Source organism: Podarcis muralis, chromosome 6, assembly GCF_964188315.1.
Source record: "Podarcis muralis chromosome 6, rPodMur119.hap1.1, whole genome shotgun sequence".
Classification (NCBI taxonomy): domain Eukaryota; kingdom Metazoa; phylum Chordata; class Lepidosauria; order Squamata; family Lacertidae; genus Podarcis; species Podarcis muralis.
The window spans coordinates 94,618,052-94,637,005 of record NC_135660.1 but is presented as its reverse complement, the minus strand read 5'-3'; the positions used below and the strand labels follow the sequence as shown (position 1 = coordinate 94,637,005).

Sequence of the window (18,954 nt, the reverse complement as noted above, 5' to 3'; positions counted from 1 at the left end):
CCAGAGTCGTTTGTGACTGGACTTAACTGTCAGGGGTCCTTTACCTTTTTATTTATAGCTGATTCTGCTATCACGGGTTTCAAATGTGCTTCTTAACTTACCCATTTCCCTTTTTGTATGTACACTTGTTAAGATTGTGAATATGGAACAGGGTGCAAGAACTGCACAGCTACTTCCACGTGCCCAACCATAAACTGCTCAGCTTGCCATTTTCATAAAGAAATGAAATATTGAATATTAAGATCTGTCCCTGTCTGTTTATTGGGATCCAGTGGTGACTTCCTAGATTGGATAATCACTGTTGTTGCTACATATAGGCTAAATAAATAAGCAGATGAATGTTAAGTAGCCACATATGGAATAGTAATAACAACATGCCAATATCGCTTCCCTTTGTTAAGTTTTCTCAAGGGCAGAGCTTGGCATCTTCATTGTGCAATGGCAATGTGGTGAAGCAAGTGATGGTGGAAACGTCTTGCAACGTCCTGAACAGCAACACCTTCAAAGAGTGTAAAAAATTGGTAAGAAGCTTCTTATCCAGTTCTCGCTCTCTCTTTTGCCAGCTTCATTACCCGGACAAATATTTAGCAGCAGCATTCTGCCCCTCCCTCCCCCCTGGTAATCCTTATCCTATTGGCTGTGGGTGTCAGCATCGCCCTTGAGCCAGTGCCACCGACTGGACTCATCCACTTCAGCCCCGACTGGGTAGCACTTCCAGAGACCACCCTCTGCACAGGAACAGGTCAAGGTGCTGTGGACTCACAGCTTAGAGTTGTGAGCACCGGATTCACTCCAACAAGAAGACAGTCGTCGCATAGCAGAGTACAGCAGAGTATAGCAGAGCATAAACGACTCGGAGAGCAGCTCTGTAGAATATCTTCTTTTATTCTATCTACAACTATAATACACAACTATGTACAGAGCTAACAGAGGTCTAAACGAAAATGCTGAACTGCACTGAGTGTCTGCAGCTGCTCTTAGCAGCAACCTTATCTATACACACAATCTCTCTCTAACACTCAGTCTCTCTCTCCCCGACACTTTGATGTGAGGCTGGAGCGGAATAAGTAGAGAGCAGAAACCGCCCCCTCCTCTCTGGAGAATCAGCAGAGCACATCAGCAGATTCTTGGATATGGGAGGGGTGAAATCTCCTCAGTGGGATCTAAGAGCTAAACTAGACATGGTGCCCATGACAACATTGTATGCTTAGTCGTGTTCTGCTGCATTCGCAGATGATGAGGATGTGGTTTTTTTTGTGGATGTAGGAGAGGAGAGTTGAATTCTCCTTTCTTCCCTCCATTGTCCAAGGCCCTTTCCTCCCAGTCTAGCTCACTTCCCATTATCAGACTCAGGAACACCCAGAAAATGGAGTTTGGACAAATCATCATAGAAAGTAAGGTGGAGGCCACTCAGTTTACTTTGTTTGCTTTGTTTTAATTTTGAGATGATTAAAGCTGCCTTGAACTTATGGAATGGTAAGTTTCCAATATTTTATGAAGAAATATAAGAAACATGTTGTTGCAAAGAACAAGCAAATAAGAAGAATTCCTCAATACAAGAAAGAAACAAGTTGCTGCCGAGGGTTATCGGATAATCAGTGTTGACCATCATTTTTTATACCAAATTAGGGCCTGTATATGGGACGCGGGTGGTGCTGTGGGTTAAACCACAGAGCCTAGGACTTTCTGATCAGGAGGTTGGTGGTTCGAATCCCTGTGACAGAGTGAGCTCCCATTGCTCGGTCTCTGCTCCTGCCCACCTAGCAGTTCGAAAGCACGTCAAAGTGCAAGTAGATAAATAGGTACCGCTCCGGTGGGAAGGTAAACGGCGTTTCCGTGAGCTGCTCTGGTTCTCCAGAAGCGGCTTAGTCATGCTGGCCACATGACCCGGAAGCTGTACGCCGGCTCCCTCGGCCAATAAAGCGAGATGAGTGTGCAACCCCAGAGTCGGTCACGTCTGGACCTAATGGTCAGGGGTCCCTTTACCTTATGGTTGAGTTTGGCCATCTTGATAATGGAGAATGGCTGTTCAGGCTTCTACCTAACACACAGAGAGACAGAAGCTCTTGCTTGTGAGAAAGGAAGAGGTATCCTGTCAGGCAAGCAACGATACAGGTTTGGAAGCAGACACAGCTCTCAGAAGTCATGCTTTGGGAATTCAGCAGCAGGGCAAGAAGTGACAAAGATGTCCCAACAAGTTTTCCCGCCCCTCCTGCCAGCTTGGCACCCCTACTCACTCAACTCTCCCTCTGCTTATGGGAATGCCGAGATTGCCAGAGTGCACCCATCAGGCGGGGTGGGTCTGCTGCCACCTGAGAAGGTGGCACCTGGTTCTAGGCGAACAAAGGCTGCTCCCTTCTGTACAGACACCCCGCCCTGCTGATAAAAGCCCTTCACAGCCCCCACGGAGGCCCTCCACTCCGCAAGGAAGCTTGGCAGGGAAAGACCACATACCAGCTCTGGCTTCCAAAGTGACTGAAGTTTTGAGGGTTTTGTGAAACAACAATAAAGCACTCAGGTTTGGAGCTTGCAACCATCTTTGAGCTCCAGCCCTTTACTGTCCTTTTCCTTCCTGCGCCTGTCACTCTCCTCAAGAAAGCTCCCTCCCATTTTGGGAGTCTTGATCAGTTCTACAAGCTTCCTGTTTCAAGACAATTGAAGCTCTGGCCCAGAACCCTTTATAGCTCTATCCTTTCGTTATTAACATGACTTAAATCCTATTACACAGACAAGTGTAGAGTCTGAATTGGAGAGAAGCACTCTCTCTCTCTCTCTCTCTCTGTGTGTGTGTGTGTGTGAGAGAGAGAGAGAGAGAATAATCCCGGGTTACTCAATACAATGGAAAGCTACTAGCACATTTAACCCATATGACTTTCATTGTAGGTGGACCCTGAGCCATATGTGGATATCTGCCTGTATGACACCTGTGCTTGTGAATCCATTGGGGATTGCGCTTGCTTCTGTGACGTCCTGGCTGCCTACGCCCATGCCTGTGCACAGAAAGGGGTTGTGGTTCACTGGAGGTCTCCTACTCTATGCCGTAAGTGCTGGAGAGTTGTAGGGGGGTGGGGAATGGATAATCACGGCATGAGCGATGTGCACATTAAAAGAACTATCATACTATTCTGTCACGGAATAAAGAATCATGGGAACTGGAGTTTGTTAGGGGTGCAGGCAGAGTGCTCTGCGGCAAACACACCACACTTCCCAGGATTCCTTGGGGGAAGCCAGGACTGTTAAACTGTGCAGTGTGGATGTGACCTCAATATGCAGTGCTTCCATTGGTGAAAGAGAGTAGGGAGGTTTCATTTAATCCAAGTCTCTGTTTGTTGCTGTTAATGGGAAATCTATCAAAAAACAAAATCAAGAAATGGCCACCCGTGTTCTGCAGAATTGAGGCAACTGCGATGTTTTGGTTTGTGCCAAGATCTCATGCGTATATCAGAGTGGCAAAGCACACCTAGGGCATGACTATGGATGGAACTCACTGGAATTTTTGCATTCAGCTAGGTAGTAATATGTGTAAAAAAAAAGTGAAAGCATGAAAGACAGCCTTTTGTCCACTTTCTGTTGTTGTTGTTGTTTTATAAAAAAAAGTACTGAATTTGTGTGGATTTTTTTGAATTTCCTATATATATAGTCAGGCTGAACCCTGACTATAGAAACAAACCAGATCAAGGCATAGAAACAAACCAGATCAAGGTCGCTGAGTCCACCCCTAGATGGAATCTATAGTAGTGTGAAGTGAAGTTTCCAGTTTGAATCTCACTTCTTCCATGAACTCATAACCTCCATCTGCAATATGGTCATAACCGGTGCTGACACATTGCAGGCTTGTTATAAACGGGATCGTGCAAAGCATACTGAATACTCAGAAGCACTATAAGATGTGAAGTCTCGTTGTTACTTCATGGCACAAGCATCCAGCTCTTCTTGTTTTTTCTTCATATTTGGTAGCACAAAGTTGTGAAGACATGAACAAGGAAGGAGGAGGAGGAGGAGGATACCTGTGTGAATGGCGATACAACAGCTGTGGCCCTGCCTGTCCAAAGACATGCCAGCACTTGGATCCAGTGGTTTGCCCTGTGAAGTGTGTCGAAGGATGTCATGTGCATTGTCCAACAGGCAAGCATGGTCCTTTTGGTGTGGAAGTTCTAGCTTAGCTTCTGCGATCAAAAGTGAAAATAATTTTTGTTATCAATCTCTGGTAGGGAAAGGAGGGGATTGGTTTGGAGTTTCTTTGGGATTGCCCCTCTCATCGGTAGGAGGAGTCACACAGATGATCTCGACTTCCTTCCTTACTGTCCACAGCAGGGGTGCCAACTGGAATAAAATATTGGGGGGTGGGCAGGTAAGCCCCACCTCACATAATCAATCACAAAACGCTGCGCGCACACACTCACTCACTATGTGAATAGGAATGCATGTAAACTGGGGGGGGGGGGCTCAAATATTTTGTTGGGGGAGGCAAAGGGACCTTGGCCCCTAGGAGTTGGCTCTTAGGGTCCCCAGAGCAGGTAGAGATGGGATTGGCTGAGTTGTTCCAACTGTACCACTTATGGGTAACTCGATTCCTTCAGAAAGCAGATGTTGGATCCCATCCTTATCATTGGTGCTTGGGAAGTTCAAGGGTAGATTGTTGCTTACTGTTTCTTTTGAAAGCCCAACTTCTAATATTGTTGTGTGGTGTAGTGGTTAAGAGAGCCAGTGTGGTGCAGTGGTTAAGAGCAGTAGTCTCGTAATCTGGGGAACCGGGTTCGCGTCTCCGCTCCTCCACATGCAGCTGCTGGGTGACTTTGGGCCAGTCACACTTCTTTGAAGTCTCTCAGCCTCACTCACCTCACAGAGTGTTTGTTGGGGGGCAGGAAGGGAAAGGAGAATGTTAGCCGCTTTGAGACTCCTTAAAGGGAGTGAAAGGCGGGATATCAAATCCAAACTCTTCTTCTTCTTGTGAAACAGGGAAAATACTTGATGAGCTGTCAGAGTCTTGTGTTGATCTTGAAGAATGCCCGGTGTGTGAATTAGACAATCTCCGGATTCCCCACGGGAAGAGGATCGTGTTGAACACTGAAGATGCGGAGCTCTGCCGATCCTGGTAAAGCAGATGTGTTTTTCTGAGCATGGGGAGCATGAATGTATGCATGCCAGTAACCCAGAGCAGTGAATTTCAGTCTTGATTTTGCATGAAGGCACAAGTATTTAGTCAAGACTCCGGGAAAGTTTTCTGTTTTGGAGGAAGGACACCCTGCAAATAAAAACCAGGTTCTGGTTGCAGAATCATTCCTTATATAGCATTTACATTACATATCTGAGGGTTGATTTGATGCCTAAAGCCCCTTTTCTGAATGATGATTGCCCTTTGAATTCAGGGAGGAAATGCAGGCCTTGGCTATCAGCACTGTAAAATCGGATCATTTTAAACAGTATATCGTTTGAGAGAAATTGCTCGCCTAGAATCCTATACCACAGTTTTCCTGCTAATGATTTAACGTGCATGGCAACACACTGCGACTTCTTCCTCCACACAATTTTGGAATGTTATGTACATTTGCCTCACCAGGGATACATCACTGCACGTAGCTGTCACCTAATTTAGATGCCTACGCCACCTGTACAAACAATAGGAAAGCATTTTTATAGCAAATATCCAAAGAAAATTGGAAGCTTGTAGAATGTCATCCACCAAATATTTACACCAGGATTAAAACAATAAATTGCAATAGTTCTGTAAATCAGTGTACTCATTCCAAAAATTCTTAGCCACAGCAGCATTACGTCATCTCCAATGATGTCAGTGGATTGTGCGCTGCTATTGTTTCAGAACTTCCAAAGCCTCAGCTTTGTCCTTGTCACACCCAGGATGGGGCAAGTCAAAGGCAGAAGGAGAGGAAGGCAAAAGCATCACATTCCAGTGGGTGTCCTCAGGGGTTGGGGTGTAGGGGCCCGGCCGGTTAAAGCCTCTTACCAAAACACTACCAACTAGGACACCGGTGCAGAGCAGCCCAGTATAGGAACTAAGATCATGAATGGAGAATCAATCTAGGTTTGACGCGATACAGAGGCAAGGTCAGGCAGTAGTGTGAGGTCAGCATCACAGGAAATTCAGGCAAGGTGCAGCACAGCTAGGGAACTAGAATCAGGAGCGAGAGATCTCTGTTGCTTCCAGCACCTGGAAGCCTCAAGAGGGAGACTTTATATGCTGCGGCATCCCTGACCACACCGTAACCACATCTCCTGGTAGAAAAAGTGTTTCAGGGACGCTTAATTCTCTTGATTGTATTGTATTGCATTGTCCTGGTTGCATCAGAATTAAGAAGGCACATTCCCATCCCCCTTCATATCAGTATTGTGCTTATGTTTTGGTGGAACAATGGAGCAGCTGAAACAAAACATGGTACTTAAGCATTAAGATAACATTAAACAACTATGCAGAATTCTTTAATGTTACCTTGGCTAGGTTCTAGAATTGTGGACTCATGGAATTGTAGAATTGGAAGGGGTCCTGTGGGTCATCTAGTCCAGCCCCCTGAAATTCAAGAAGGTACACGTGGCATATTATTCCATCAAGATAGAAACTGTCCTCTTAACTTAGTCTGCTCACTCTTCTTGTGCTCGCTCTTCTGACACTGTTTCAAGATCTGCTTTTTTAACAACTGGAAGAAACAAACTCTTTGTAAGATGCCGAGAACAAGGGGGAAATCATGCTTGAGATATACTGAAATGTTGGTGGGTCTGCATGTTTTCATAACCAGTTCTGTAGTTTGATGGCCCTAGTATGTAAGTGAGAGAGTCATGACCAGAAAAGTGAGAATGAAGGCCACTTCCATTGTTACTCTGCAGTAGGGATTTGTGACAACCCAATACGCTTGACTTTTATTCAACTCACATATTCTGTTGGTGCAGACAATTATTCTAAATCTTTCCTATGCATATGTTTCTAATTCTAGCACAATGACAGTCCAAAGGTGGAGAAAGGAATCAACTCTTTTCCAGTTTACAGTGTCTTCTCTGCCTGGTTGGTTTGAGGCAATCCTTAGCTGTAAAAGTTTTGTGGAGAAATACTGCTTTTGTTTCTAATGGTTTATCTTGTTGACCCCCCCCCCCCAGCCATTGTGAAGGACGAAACTTGACATGCCATAGATGTGATCCAAAGGAGACAGATGAAATCCTAATGACCACAACTATTGCTCCAGAAGATCAGATAACCTATGAATACTCTTGCAGTAAAATGATGGACCTTGCTTTCTTGGTCGATGGCTCCAATAAGCTTTCTGAGAGCGATTTTGAACAGCTGAAAGCTTTCATAATTGGCATGATGGAAAAACTCCACATCTCCCAGAAAAGAATCCGCCTGGCGATCCTAGAATACCGAACTGGCTCACACATTTACCTTGGCCTCAAAGATATCAAAAAGCCATCTCAAATGAGGAGGATTGTCCACAATATAAAGTACACTGGTGGAGATGTTGCCTCTGCAACTGAAGTACTTAAGTATGTTGTATTCCATGTGTTTGGGAAGGCTCCACGAACAAACGCTGCCAGAATCGCTGTCTTACTTACAGCTAGCAAGGATCCGAAGAAAATTCAAACGATCTTCCCACTTTTGAAAAAGAAGAAAATCACCGTAATACCAGTCGGACTTGGGCCTCATATCAGCATTGACCAAATTCAGTTAATTGAAAGGCAGTCACCTGAGAATAAAGCCTTCATAATGAACAGTGTGCTTGAACTAAGGGAACGTAGGGATGAAATAATTGATTACTTCTGTGGCCTTGTGCCTGAAGTAAGTGCCATGTTGTTTACCACACAGCCCCCTATTGCAACCATCCCCAGTGTCACCGCAGTCCCTGGACTCGGCTGGGAGTTAACCAGAGCAGCCCCAACAACATTTTTAGTTTCTGTTCATAAGGCCATGGACATTGTTTTTTTACTTGAGGGGTCTGACAAAGTTGGCGAGGAGAATTTCAATTTGGTCAAAGAGTTCATCGCCCGCACAATCAGAGAAATGGATATCGGAGAAGAAACCGTTCATATCACGATCATTCAGTACTCGTTCACAATCACGGTGGAATATTCCTTCAGGGACAGACAGTCAAAAACCGACCTGATTAAGAAGGTGAGGGAGATCAAGTTCCGTGGAGGAAATGCCACCAACACCGGAAAGGCTCTCAACTTTGTCTCTGAACAAACTATAGCCACAAGCAGAAGGGGAAGAAGGCAAGCTCCACACTTGGTGTACATGGTGACTGCGAACCCTGCCACAGATACCATCACTCGCCCACCCACTGATGTCAACCTCATTCCCATTGGCATAAGCCCTAATGCCAACATCCAGGAACTCAGAGAGTTAAGCCAGCCTCAGACTCCCATCATCTTAGAGGATTATGACAGACTCATCCAAGAAGGACCTGACTTGATATTAAAAACATGCTGCTCAAGGGAAGGTAATGTCTATTTTCTTAACTTGGGGTTTTGTTTTGAATCATGAGAGCACCCTCTTAAAATTTAACCCATTTTTTTCCTGCTAAACTCTGGAGCCAATAGATCGCATCTTCTCTAATACATTTGAGCAGGCCACAGAGAGTTCAGGATGATAGGATAGCATACATATTGCCATACCATTCCAACCCTACCCCCTTGAGCTGTTGCTTCTGGCTGGTTTTTGTAAAGATTCATCTCTCCGTTGTCTTGATCTGCAGGCCCAAAGGAGAGCTTGTGTGAGTGGTTTGGTGCAGGGATACCAAAGAAGGGGGTCAAAAACGCCGGAATGGCCAGTTCTAGTGCTTACCTGTGAGAGCATGGCTACAAATGAGATAGATGCAACCAAGCAGTTGGCATGACTTGTCCGTGAGGTGCTAATACGTTCAGCATTACTTATATGCATAGGAAACTATGTAAGTTGGCACCAATAGCCCTATTAACTCACCCCTGGCTTAGAGGCCTCTTCCCAGTCTACTTCCATCACTTAGATCAGGCATAGGCAACCTCGGCCCTCCAGATGTTTTGGGACTACAATTCCCATCATCCCTGACCACTGGTCCTGTTAGCTAGGGATCATGGGAGTTGTAGTACCAAAACATCTGGAGGGCCGAGGTTGCCTATGCCCGACATAGATAAAGGTGGAAGCTGACAGGCAGCCAGTGTGAGAAGCCTCCCCTCTCCTGACCAGCTGAACCAAAACTAAGGCTTCAAAGATTCAAAACAGGTGAGCTCATTCTTGCACCAAATGACAATAAGTCCCAGGGTTATCTTCACTGCCAAGACGGCCTTTGCAGGCCTTCTGGAACATTTTCACTGTTTGGTTCTATACTCTCCCTGCAATTTTCCTACATGGGAAATGGGTTGTGTTTTTTATTGACATGAGGTGACAGCCGGGCCCAAACTCTGAGCATGGTGTGGATGCTAGAGCTATTCTGCAGTTCTGTGTTTCTGTGAGAGGCATGCAGGGATTCTGTACTAGACGAGTTGACAGGGAATGTACTCTCTCAATATTCCCTCAATAATGTTTTTAACCTCTTGTGTTCTCTCTGTGAAATCATGCAGTTGCTTTCTATCAACAGTTGCTTTGTATACATTTTTAAAAAGAATTACAAGCTTTTTCTTTTTTAAAAAATCTTTAGAAACCTGCAGCAAACCAATGGATGTCATATTTCTTCTGGATGGGAGCTCGAAGGTTAGCAAAACAGAATTTGAGGAAATGAAACAATTTGTGAAAGCGTTTATTGAGCACAGCAATGTTGGTGAGTGCCATATATTTACTCAATCGTTTTAGAAGTTTGGGGTCCATGTTCATTGTATTCATGAGGGGACTACTGAAGTGGTGAACCAGAAACTCTTTCTGCAAAGAATCTTGATTTGTCATAGACATAAGCAGGTATGTGTGTTTAAAAAACAAACAATTGAAATTCTGCAGCAAATGTAGCCAAAGTGCCAGAATTTCCCCACCTCTGATATGGAGGAACCAAAATTCACCCCTGGTAGCTGAGGTCCCCTGCTTTGCCTCAGGAAACAGCACAACCCTATAAACAGTTGAAGGCAAAGTGTAAATGAATTTTTAACATAATTTTAAAATAAGCACTGCAAACAGTAATAATTTTCTTTGTCCCTCTGAGAAATTTGATTATCCTGAAAGAAATTGCAAAAGCAGAAATAGCCAGTGAAGTACTGGGGTGCATTTGCAATTTCATTATTGTTAAGCTGGAGACTGGGAAATTGAAAATAAATTTTGTTCTACACGTGACGCTGTATGATATGGATTAGTATGAAATCATCTTCTTGAAAACTGAGATTTCTGGGGCACTTGTCTCCCCTGCAAATGGTGATAAAATGTTGGGTTGAAAATACATTATTACCGTGTATTGCTACAGATGGATTTTCAAAATATTGTTACAGAAAACAATTATCCAAGTCACAGATAAATTCTTGAGGCTGGTCACAAATGTTAAAACACAATAAAAAAGGAAAGCATTTAAACTACCTGTGACATTCTTGGTTATTTTTACACCAAGCACACAAACAATTTAATGTTAATTGGAATTCAAATAATTTTTGGTGAAATATTATGTAAAGAAGCTTACAAATGATTACCCGTTAACAGAGTTCTGTACCAGAAATCCCACATATTAGAACTAAATCATGTTCAGAGATGAACAAATCATGGATAAGAGATACATATCAAAGTGTGGTTCAGTCTACATAGATTTCCCCACATATCAACCACCCTAGAAAGGTTTTATATTGAAGGATGGGATATACATTTAGGGTGGTATTGACACCTTTGCACCCATGGAAGGGATCTGATCCATTTGAGGCATCCAATAGCAAAAGGAGGTGGGACGGCAAACTTTGCCCATTCTCCTCCTTCAACCTCAGCCCCAGTGCCGTCTTCCACACTGCTCAGGAGGTTTCCCAAGTTCTTTTTGTTAAGTTGTGGGCGAACATATCAGACAACACAGCGATTCTTCAAACAGCTCTTGTTTATTCAGAGGCCAGAACAGGACTGAACTGAGGAGCTCAGTCAGCCTGCTTATATAGAGCTCCAGAACAACATAACTGTTGCAACTTTCTAAAACTATCCAATCACTGAACGTCACTTTTGATCCTTCATTTGCATAACTATCTACAGTATCCCCCTCCTGGCCCAGGGTGAGAACATCAGTACATAACACTTTTGAGATGATTATCAGGGGCATTTAGACAGGTGCAGTGAGAGGGGAGATTCTGGGTTAAAAACCCATTTGCTTCTTTCTCATTAGTGGATGTCTCGGCTGGATGAAAAGTTCTTCCATGAGCACAAAAGCACCAGTTGGATTCCACCCTCGTAAAATAAATAATCAGAGCAGTTTCACTTAGTAATAATAATATAATAATAATTTATTATTTGTACCCCGCCCACCTGGCTGGGTTTTCCCAGCCACTCTGGGTCGCTTCCAACAAAGATTAAAAATAATAAAAATGTCACACATTAAAAGCTTCCCTGAACAGGGCTGCCTTCAGATGTCTTCTAAATGTCAGGTAGTTGTTTATCTCTTTGATATCTGATGGGAGGGCTTTCCACAGGGCAGGTGCCACTACCGAGAAGGCCCTCTGCCTGGTTCCCTGTAGCTTTGCTTCTCGCAGTGAGGGAACCACCAGAAGGCCCTCGGCGCTGGATCTCAGCATCCAGGCAGAGCGATGTGGGTTGAGACGCTCCTTCAGGTATACTGGGCCGAGGCCTCCGATTATGGCAATCATCACAGCAAGCTGCCATTTGTCTCCCCTGTAGAAAAACAAACACAAACCATCTGCAAAAATAAAAGTAGTTTGGCAAAGACAAAGCTTCTAGCCCTCTCTGTTCTCTCCTGTGCTAGTTCGTTGCATGAAGGGGAACATTCAGAAATAACTTCCCCACTTGCATCCTTGCATTCATTCTGTCACCTTAGAACTATACTGCCTCATTTCATGTGTTGCCTGGGCCTGTCACTCAGGTAATTATTTTTCTGGCAGGGTAGATGCATTGACAACTTCAGCCAATATAAGGTGTAAAGGGCAAACTGGTTACCAAAATAACTTTCTTCTGAATGGCAGATCTAAGTTAATCTGGGAACTAGGTGGCTGATTTGTTGTTTAGTTGTTTAGTCATGTCCGACTCTTCGTGACCCCATGGACCAGAGCATGCCAGGCACTCCTGTCTTTCATTGCCTCCCGCAGTTTGGTCAAACTCATGCTGGTAGCTTCGAGAACACTATCCAACCATCTCGTCCTCTGTCGTCCCCTTGTCCTTGTGCCCTCCATCTTTCCCAACATCAGAGTCTTTTCCAGGGAGTCTTCTCATGAGGTGGCCAAAATATTGGAGCCTCAGCTTCATGATCTGCTCTCCAGTGAGCACTCAGGGCTGATTTCCTTAAGGATGGATAGGTTTGATCTTCTTGCAGTCCATGGGACTCTCAAGAGTCTCCTCCAGCACCATAATTCAAAAGCATCCATTCTTTGGCGATCAGCCTTCTTTATAGTCCAGCTCTCACTTCCATACATCACTACTGGGAGACAGATGAGGTGATCAGGCACTCCCATTTCTTTAAGAACTTGCCATAGTTTGCTGTGGTCGACACAGTCAAAGGCTTTTGCATAGTCAATGAAGCAGAAGTAGATGTCTTTTCTGGAACTCTATAGCTTTCTCCATAATCCAGCGAGGTGGCCGATACCAAGTGTTATAAATGAATATAGCATAGATCCAAGTGTCCTCTCATTTCTAGCTACCCAAACTATTTAAATGTCTCATGGGTGCAAACCATTAAAAATCAGACTGCATACGTTCCACCACTTTAACTTCTTGACGCCTTTTCCTTCAATAATTTTTATGTTGTCCCCACCCCCTTCCCCAGGTCGAACTACAACTCAGGTGGCTGTTCTTCAATATGGAAAAGCAAATACTTTGGAAATTTCATGGAACGTTCCCCAAGAAAAAGCGAGCCTATTGTCTCTGGTGAGCTCAATTCACCAAAGAGAGCAAGGCCCCAGCAAACTAGGTAAGTGATGGACCAGATTATTGTGAGGAGGCAGGGACTTTATACAGAGAGCGACTCTATGAAGGTTTATTGGGTTGACCCCACCTATACTTGCTTTTTGAATTTAAAACATTTCATCCCCTGCTCTTCTATAGCACATGGTGGCTTACAACATGGCTTAAACAACAACAACAATTCTAAAAATCGCCTGTCAGCAGTCAGAAAATGTAGGACTTCAAAGTCTATGTATTGGTTCCCAGCTATACTGGTGGGATCTAAACTCTGGTGTAGCTTTAATGTGGCTTAGTTGAGTTCTTTCATTCTCTCTCTCTCTCTCTCTCTCTCTCTCACACACACACACACACACACACACACACACACACACACACACTTTTATCTGCACACTTGACAGCAAAGTGACATTCAGCCTCAGCCCCAACTCTCGCTTCGCCCCACTTCTCCTAACAGGAAGCCATTTCCAGTTAGCATGTCTTTAACAAAAATAGGAATTGGGGATTCTGTGTGACAGCTTAAGGGTTTTCGTGACAGTCCTGGCATTCTTGCCACAGTTGGAGACTATGCTTAAGGTCAGCTGACTTCCTGACCAAGTCACCTGGGCTTTCAGCAGGTGAAAGGATGCTCCTGTAGGTCACCTGCGTACATAACTGCGTCGCAGACAACGATGTGGTGAGGGCCTTGCTAACATTTCTGTCATGGCAATCGTCAGGGAATCACGAGTGGGACCCTTAATGAAATCCACAAGCTTCCATTTCCCCCAGTCTTAGCCAAATCGTTCCTTATCACCTTTGAAAAACAGTAAAGGTAACGAGGTCGGCCCCTTTGTAAACGGAAGGCCCCAATGCAAGCCTTTAAAATGTCAACCCTCATTTTGTGGCTTTCCTTAAATGGTCATAAAATGAATTGTGCGAGACCCAAACAGACTCCTGTGCACATCTGCTTGGAGTGGTGGCAGTTCGTTGGTTTCGCTTCCTGGCCGCAGCGCCTTGTGCCACATTTATTCCCACTCCGGAGAATCCCACAGTCTTCAGGAGCAGCAGGGGGTGTGGGGAGAGAACTTGCTACAGAAGGGGGGGGGATCAGTGAAGCCCTGGTGCGTGTGTGCAACACCGTGGATGGCCTTGGATCCCACCCATAATGTTTTTGGACTGGAAAATATAGTCTGTCTGGCAGCAGCCTAACATCAGGGCCCCATAGGAGCAGGGGAGTATCCAGATTTTAGGATCCTTGGCCTACTTTGTGCTGTAGAGTTTATTGCTGCCGAAAAGTGAGAAATGAAACCTGACTTCCATAGTTCGCTGGAGGATTGGCCATGATTGCTTTCTCAGCCTGGAGAAATAATAATAATAATAATAAAACCAAACAGATGGTCAAGAATTTTCTTTCAGGGTTTTTTTGTGTGTGAGAGAGAGAGGAATGGCTTCATTCGTTTAGGTAAGTTGCAGAAATGCACACATAGCAGTCTGTGGCGGTCAGCTGGGTTGCAGCGCGAGGATGCCTTCTGCAGGGCTGGCTCAATGGGACTGTCTAGCCTGGCACTGCCAGATCTGGCTAGTGGTCATTTTGCAGAATTTTCGGTTGAGGTCTTTCTCAGCCCTGCTGCCTGGGCTTTGGGGCTGGAGATGTATATCAGCAATCACCAAGGGCTGGTAAAGATGCAAAACTAGGGTTATGAGACTGGAAATGACATGCAGAATCCCTCCAGCCCCTTGCTTTCATGTGGACTCCATCCCTTTTTATGCCTTCAGCATTATGTCTGATTGGCCTTAAGCTTGGTCCTTATGAAGAAGAGTTTGGATTTGATATCTCGCTTTATCACTACCCTAAGGAGTCTCAAAGCGGCTAACATTCTCCTTTCCCTTCCTCCCCCGCAACAAACGCTCTGTGAGGTGAGTGAGGCTGAGAGACTTCAAAGAAGTGTGGCTAGCCCAAGGTCACACAGCAGCTGCATGTGGAGGAGCAGGGAATCAAACCTGGTTCACCAGATTACGAGTCCACCGCTCTTAACCACTATATCACACTGGCTCTAGTGTTATTATTATATACGTATTTAGTCATCTTACAGATAATAATAATAATAATAATAATAATAATAATAATAATAATAATAAAATACTTCTGCAGCGCCATTCTGAAACTGGCTCCTAGAAGTCAATTTTGGAGAATATTATCATTTGATGAATGAGAAAACTCTAAGATGGCCTTTCCTGCTAGCAATAACAGTAGCTTATATATTCCTTCACCATCCCCAGCAGGGTAGCTTCATTTAGACATTGCAATATATAATTTGCTGTATTGTCAGATTATTATTATTTTGTTAAAATGTGACAGTTATGTTAAATATGATGAATCACATTTAGTGCACTTCTGGCCACATCTACAACCATACATTTAAAGCAGATGGCTTCTTCCAAACTGTAGCTTACTCTTTATAGAGTTGCAACTCCCAACCAGAGGCTTTTCTCTTGGGCATGGTGGGCCAATTGGTGCCAAGGAAGGACAGAATTTTTTTCATGTATGCTACCACAGCAGCAAGAATCCTTCTAGCAAAGTATTGGAAGACGCAGCAGCTACCCACTCTGGAAGAATGGCAAGCGAAGGTGATTAACTACATGGGAATGGCAGAGATGACCGGCAGAATCCGTGACCAGGGGAGTGAGACAGTGGAAGAAGATTGGAAGAAATTTAAAATATATCTTAAAAATTGTTGTAACATTGAGGAGTGCTGAGATGTTATGGGGTTTAGAAACAGAGAATTGCAGTTGTAAATCATAAGTTTAAGGAAATTATAATGAAGATGAGTTAATTAATTAAATGGAGAGTTGCTGTGAAAAGGTAAAAATAAGGATGCAACTCCCAGCACCCTTAACAAGCTACCGTTCCCAGTATTCTTTGGGGGAAGCAATGTGCTTTAGATCTATGGTGTGGATGTGACCTCAGTCTGCATCCATACTTCCAGCTTTTCTCCAGGACAAGGTTCAAATCATTTTGGCGCCTGGGGCAGAAAAATTGCAATTGTTATTTGGAGGGATGATATAATTAAAAAAAGATGCTTAAAATCTGCACCCAGAAGCACCTACCTATGTAAATTCAACTTTGGAACAAAACTTTGCTGGATAACACAGATAATGGGAGCCCCAAATGCAGGACCGCCATCATTGCAAGAGAGTCGTGATGTTTTAACAGTGCAGTGCTTCAAGAAACTCAAAAGAGCTGGAGAGGGACAACTGAAGGAAGAAAAAGGAGGATACACATTCTTCTGGAAAGGTCTGTCTGAACAGGAACGTTGAATACATGGAGTAGGCTTTGCTATCAAAAACGATCTTGTGAAGCTCTTGTCAGAAGTCCCTGCCATCATTAATGAGTGACTTTCAACCCTTCAAATAAAACTTGCCCCAAACCAACAGACTACTATTTTAAGTGCTTATGCACCGACACTGGATGCCGATGAAGACATTAAAGAAAATTTTTATTCTTAGCTGGATGCCATTCTATCAGAGACGCCGAAGGAAGATAAAATCCTGGGTGATTTTAATGCAAGAGTTGGGTGAGATTTTGATCTGTGGCCTGGGACTATTGGGAAAGAAGGAATTGGCAACAATTACTTTTGACTATATGTGCAGTGCACAACCTTGTTATTACCAACACACTCCTTCAACAAAAAAATAAATCTTACAACACCATGGAGGCACCCCTGGTCAAACCACTGGCACCTCTTAGACTATGTAATTTTAAGAGCTGAAGATCATCATGATGTGCTCCTTACCAGAGCTATGATGAGTACCGATGACTGCTGGACAGACCACAGATTAATACGTTCCACAATGGCTATTAAGATTATACCTCAATGCAAGCTTCAAGGGAGGAAACCAAGATGCAAAATGAATATTCAAGCCCTTCAAGATCCTGTTAAGTGGGATTGCTTCCAAATGACTCTTAAGGACCATCTGCTTTCAGTTCCCTGATAACATCGAGGAACACTGGACCATATTAAAAACATCTATTATTGCAGCCGGGACGCGGGTGGCGCTGTGGGTTAAACCACAGAGCCTAGGACTTGCTGATCAGAAGGTCAGCGGTTCGAATCCCCGCTACGGGGTGAGCTCCCGTTGTTCGGTCCCTGCTCCTGCCAACCTAGCAGCTTGAAAACACGTCAAAGTGCAAGTAGATAAATAGGTACTGCTCCGGCGGGAAGGTAAATGACGTTTCCGTGCGTTGCTCTGGTTCGCCAGAAGTGGCTTAGTCATGCTGGCTACATGACCCGGAAGCTGTACACTGGGTCCCTCGGCCAGTAAAGCGAGATGAGCGCTGCAACCCCAGAGTCGGTCACGACTGGACCTAATAATCAGGGGTCCCTTTACCTTTACCTTTATTATTGCAGCCTGTGAACAAACTATTGAATACCAAACTAAGAAACACCACGACTGGTTTGATGAGAGTGATAGTGATATTGAACGCATTATTGACAAGAAAAGGAAGGCTTTTCAGATCTAGCAAAGAGATAAAAACTGCGCAACTAAGAAAAAAACCTATGCCAACCCTATAAGGATGAGGTTCAAAGAAGAACCAGAAAACCAAAGAACACCTGGTGGATAAATAAAATTCATGCTTCCGTGGTCAAAGCCATTGAGGAGGTGTGATTAGAACCGTGGAGACCTTTTTAATATGGTGATTCATGAGGTCCAGGCAGGAACTTCTGCTTTGTTGAATTCCCCTGCCTCTTGTAATCATACAACATCCTAAAATGATTTAACATTTTATTCCTTGGGTTTTTGTTGGGGGGGGGGGTCCAGACGAAGAAAATAGCTACAAATGGATATTCTATCATGTTTCAGTTGCTGCTTCTCTACCATTTGAGTACATTTGGATTTCTCTCTACATTGCATTTCTCTTTCCAATCATTATGTTTTTATTTCCTGTCCAATTTTTTAAAAAAGTATTAGCTTTGTACAGCTTCTCTCGCATTCCCATTGCGCCCCAATATAATGCCTGAGGGATTGTTTTGTCTCTTGTTCCGCCCCTGCCCATTCTCTAAATCATGAATGGAATTGTTGAAGAATAGATCCTCATATGCCTAAAAATCTCCCATTAAGAACTTGACTACCTGTAAAGTTTATTGTTATTGTGGAAAGTTCATTGATATGGCAGGTGCAAAAGACGGCCTGTATAATTTTAATAGTTCTTCTTTGTGGGTCTTTAACTAATCTACATATGGGTTCCATGCCTGCACAGAGCAAAGTCTGAAGTCTTCTACAGCTAGGAGATTTTGGTGAACAGCTCAAGCCTAAGGGAAGTGGCTCTCACCTTTCTGCCATGTTACTTCTTGATGGCCCCTGTTGTTGCTTCTTTAAGAGCCTGTACTTTGCTCTGTTTCTGAAGAAAGCACATGCCTAGCTTTTATTATCTTTTCCTCCACTCTTGATTTCTCCTTTCCATTAAATGGAAACTGCTGTTCTTTGAAGGAGCTTCATGTCCCCCCTTTCAGCCTCCAGTTGGAAGGCTGAGGAGCAGAGTGGGACATACTGCAAATAATAAATGCTAGGCAGGCAGTATACTGGGAGGTAAAGCCAGCAGTCCTGCTTGATCTGGGTGTTTCAAGCTATGTATGCTCAAATTCTGGAATTAATTTTAGAAGTTCTTCTACTTAAACCAGAACTCAGCATGAATTCAACACTGCAAAGTTCCAAGTAGAGAAATGATAAAGGAATTGAAGCAAGTAAATCTTCTCATCCCCTCTCACAGTGGGGAAATCTGCAAGTCATAGACTTCTGTTGCAATTCTCTCCCACTCTATGTCCCTGGCATGGGGATTTTAAATTATTATTGGCTAGTACAAATGTCTGCTAGTCTAACCTACACAGTGAGTGGCATGGCAAAACTGTTTCTGAACTTTGCCACCCATGCACTGATTTATTTTTACAGTTCATATATCACTTAACATAAACATCTCT

The 18,954-nt window shown here is 43.9% G+C and overlaps 1 protein-coding gene across 2 annotated transcripts in view; it reads left to right on the top strand.

The window, feature by feature from the left end:
- The window catches only part of VWF (von Willebrand factor), a 154,252-nt gene that overhangs the window by 65,194 nt on the left and 70,104 nt on the right, over nucleotides 1–18,954 (top strand). For both annotated transcript variants that reach the window (XM_077930743.1, XM_077930742.1), the window contains exons 24-30: nucleotides 402–521; nucleotides 2,884–3,040; nucleotides 3,958–4,125; nucleotides 4,960–5,095; nucleotides 7,108–8,444; nucleotides 9,621–9,740; nucleotides 12,864–13,007. In XM_077930743.1, the coding sequence (XP_077786869.1) occupies nucleotides 402–521; nucleotides 2,884–3,040; nucleotides 3,958–4,125; nucleotides 4,960–5,095; nucleotides 7,108–8,444; nucleotides 9,621–9,740; nucleotides 12,864–13,007 (2,182 nt within the window). The remainder of the gene's footprint in view (nucleotides 1–401; nucleotides 522–2,883; nucleotides 3,041–3,957; nucleotides 4,126–4,959; nucleotides 5,096–7,107; nucleotides 8,445–9,620; nucleotides 9,741–12,863; nucleotides 13,008–18,954) is intronic.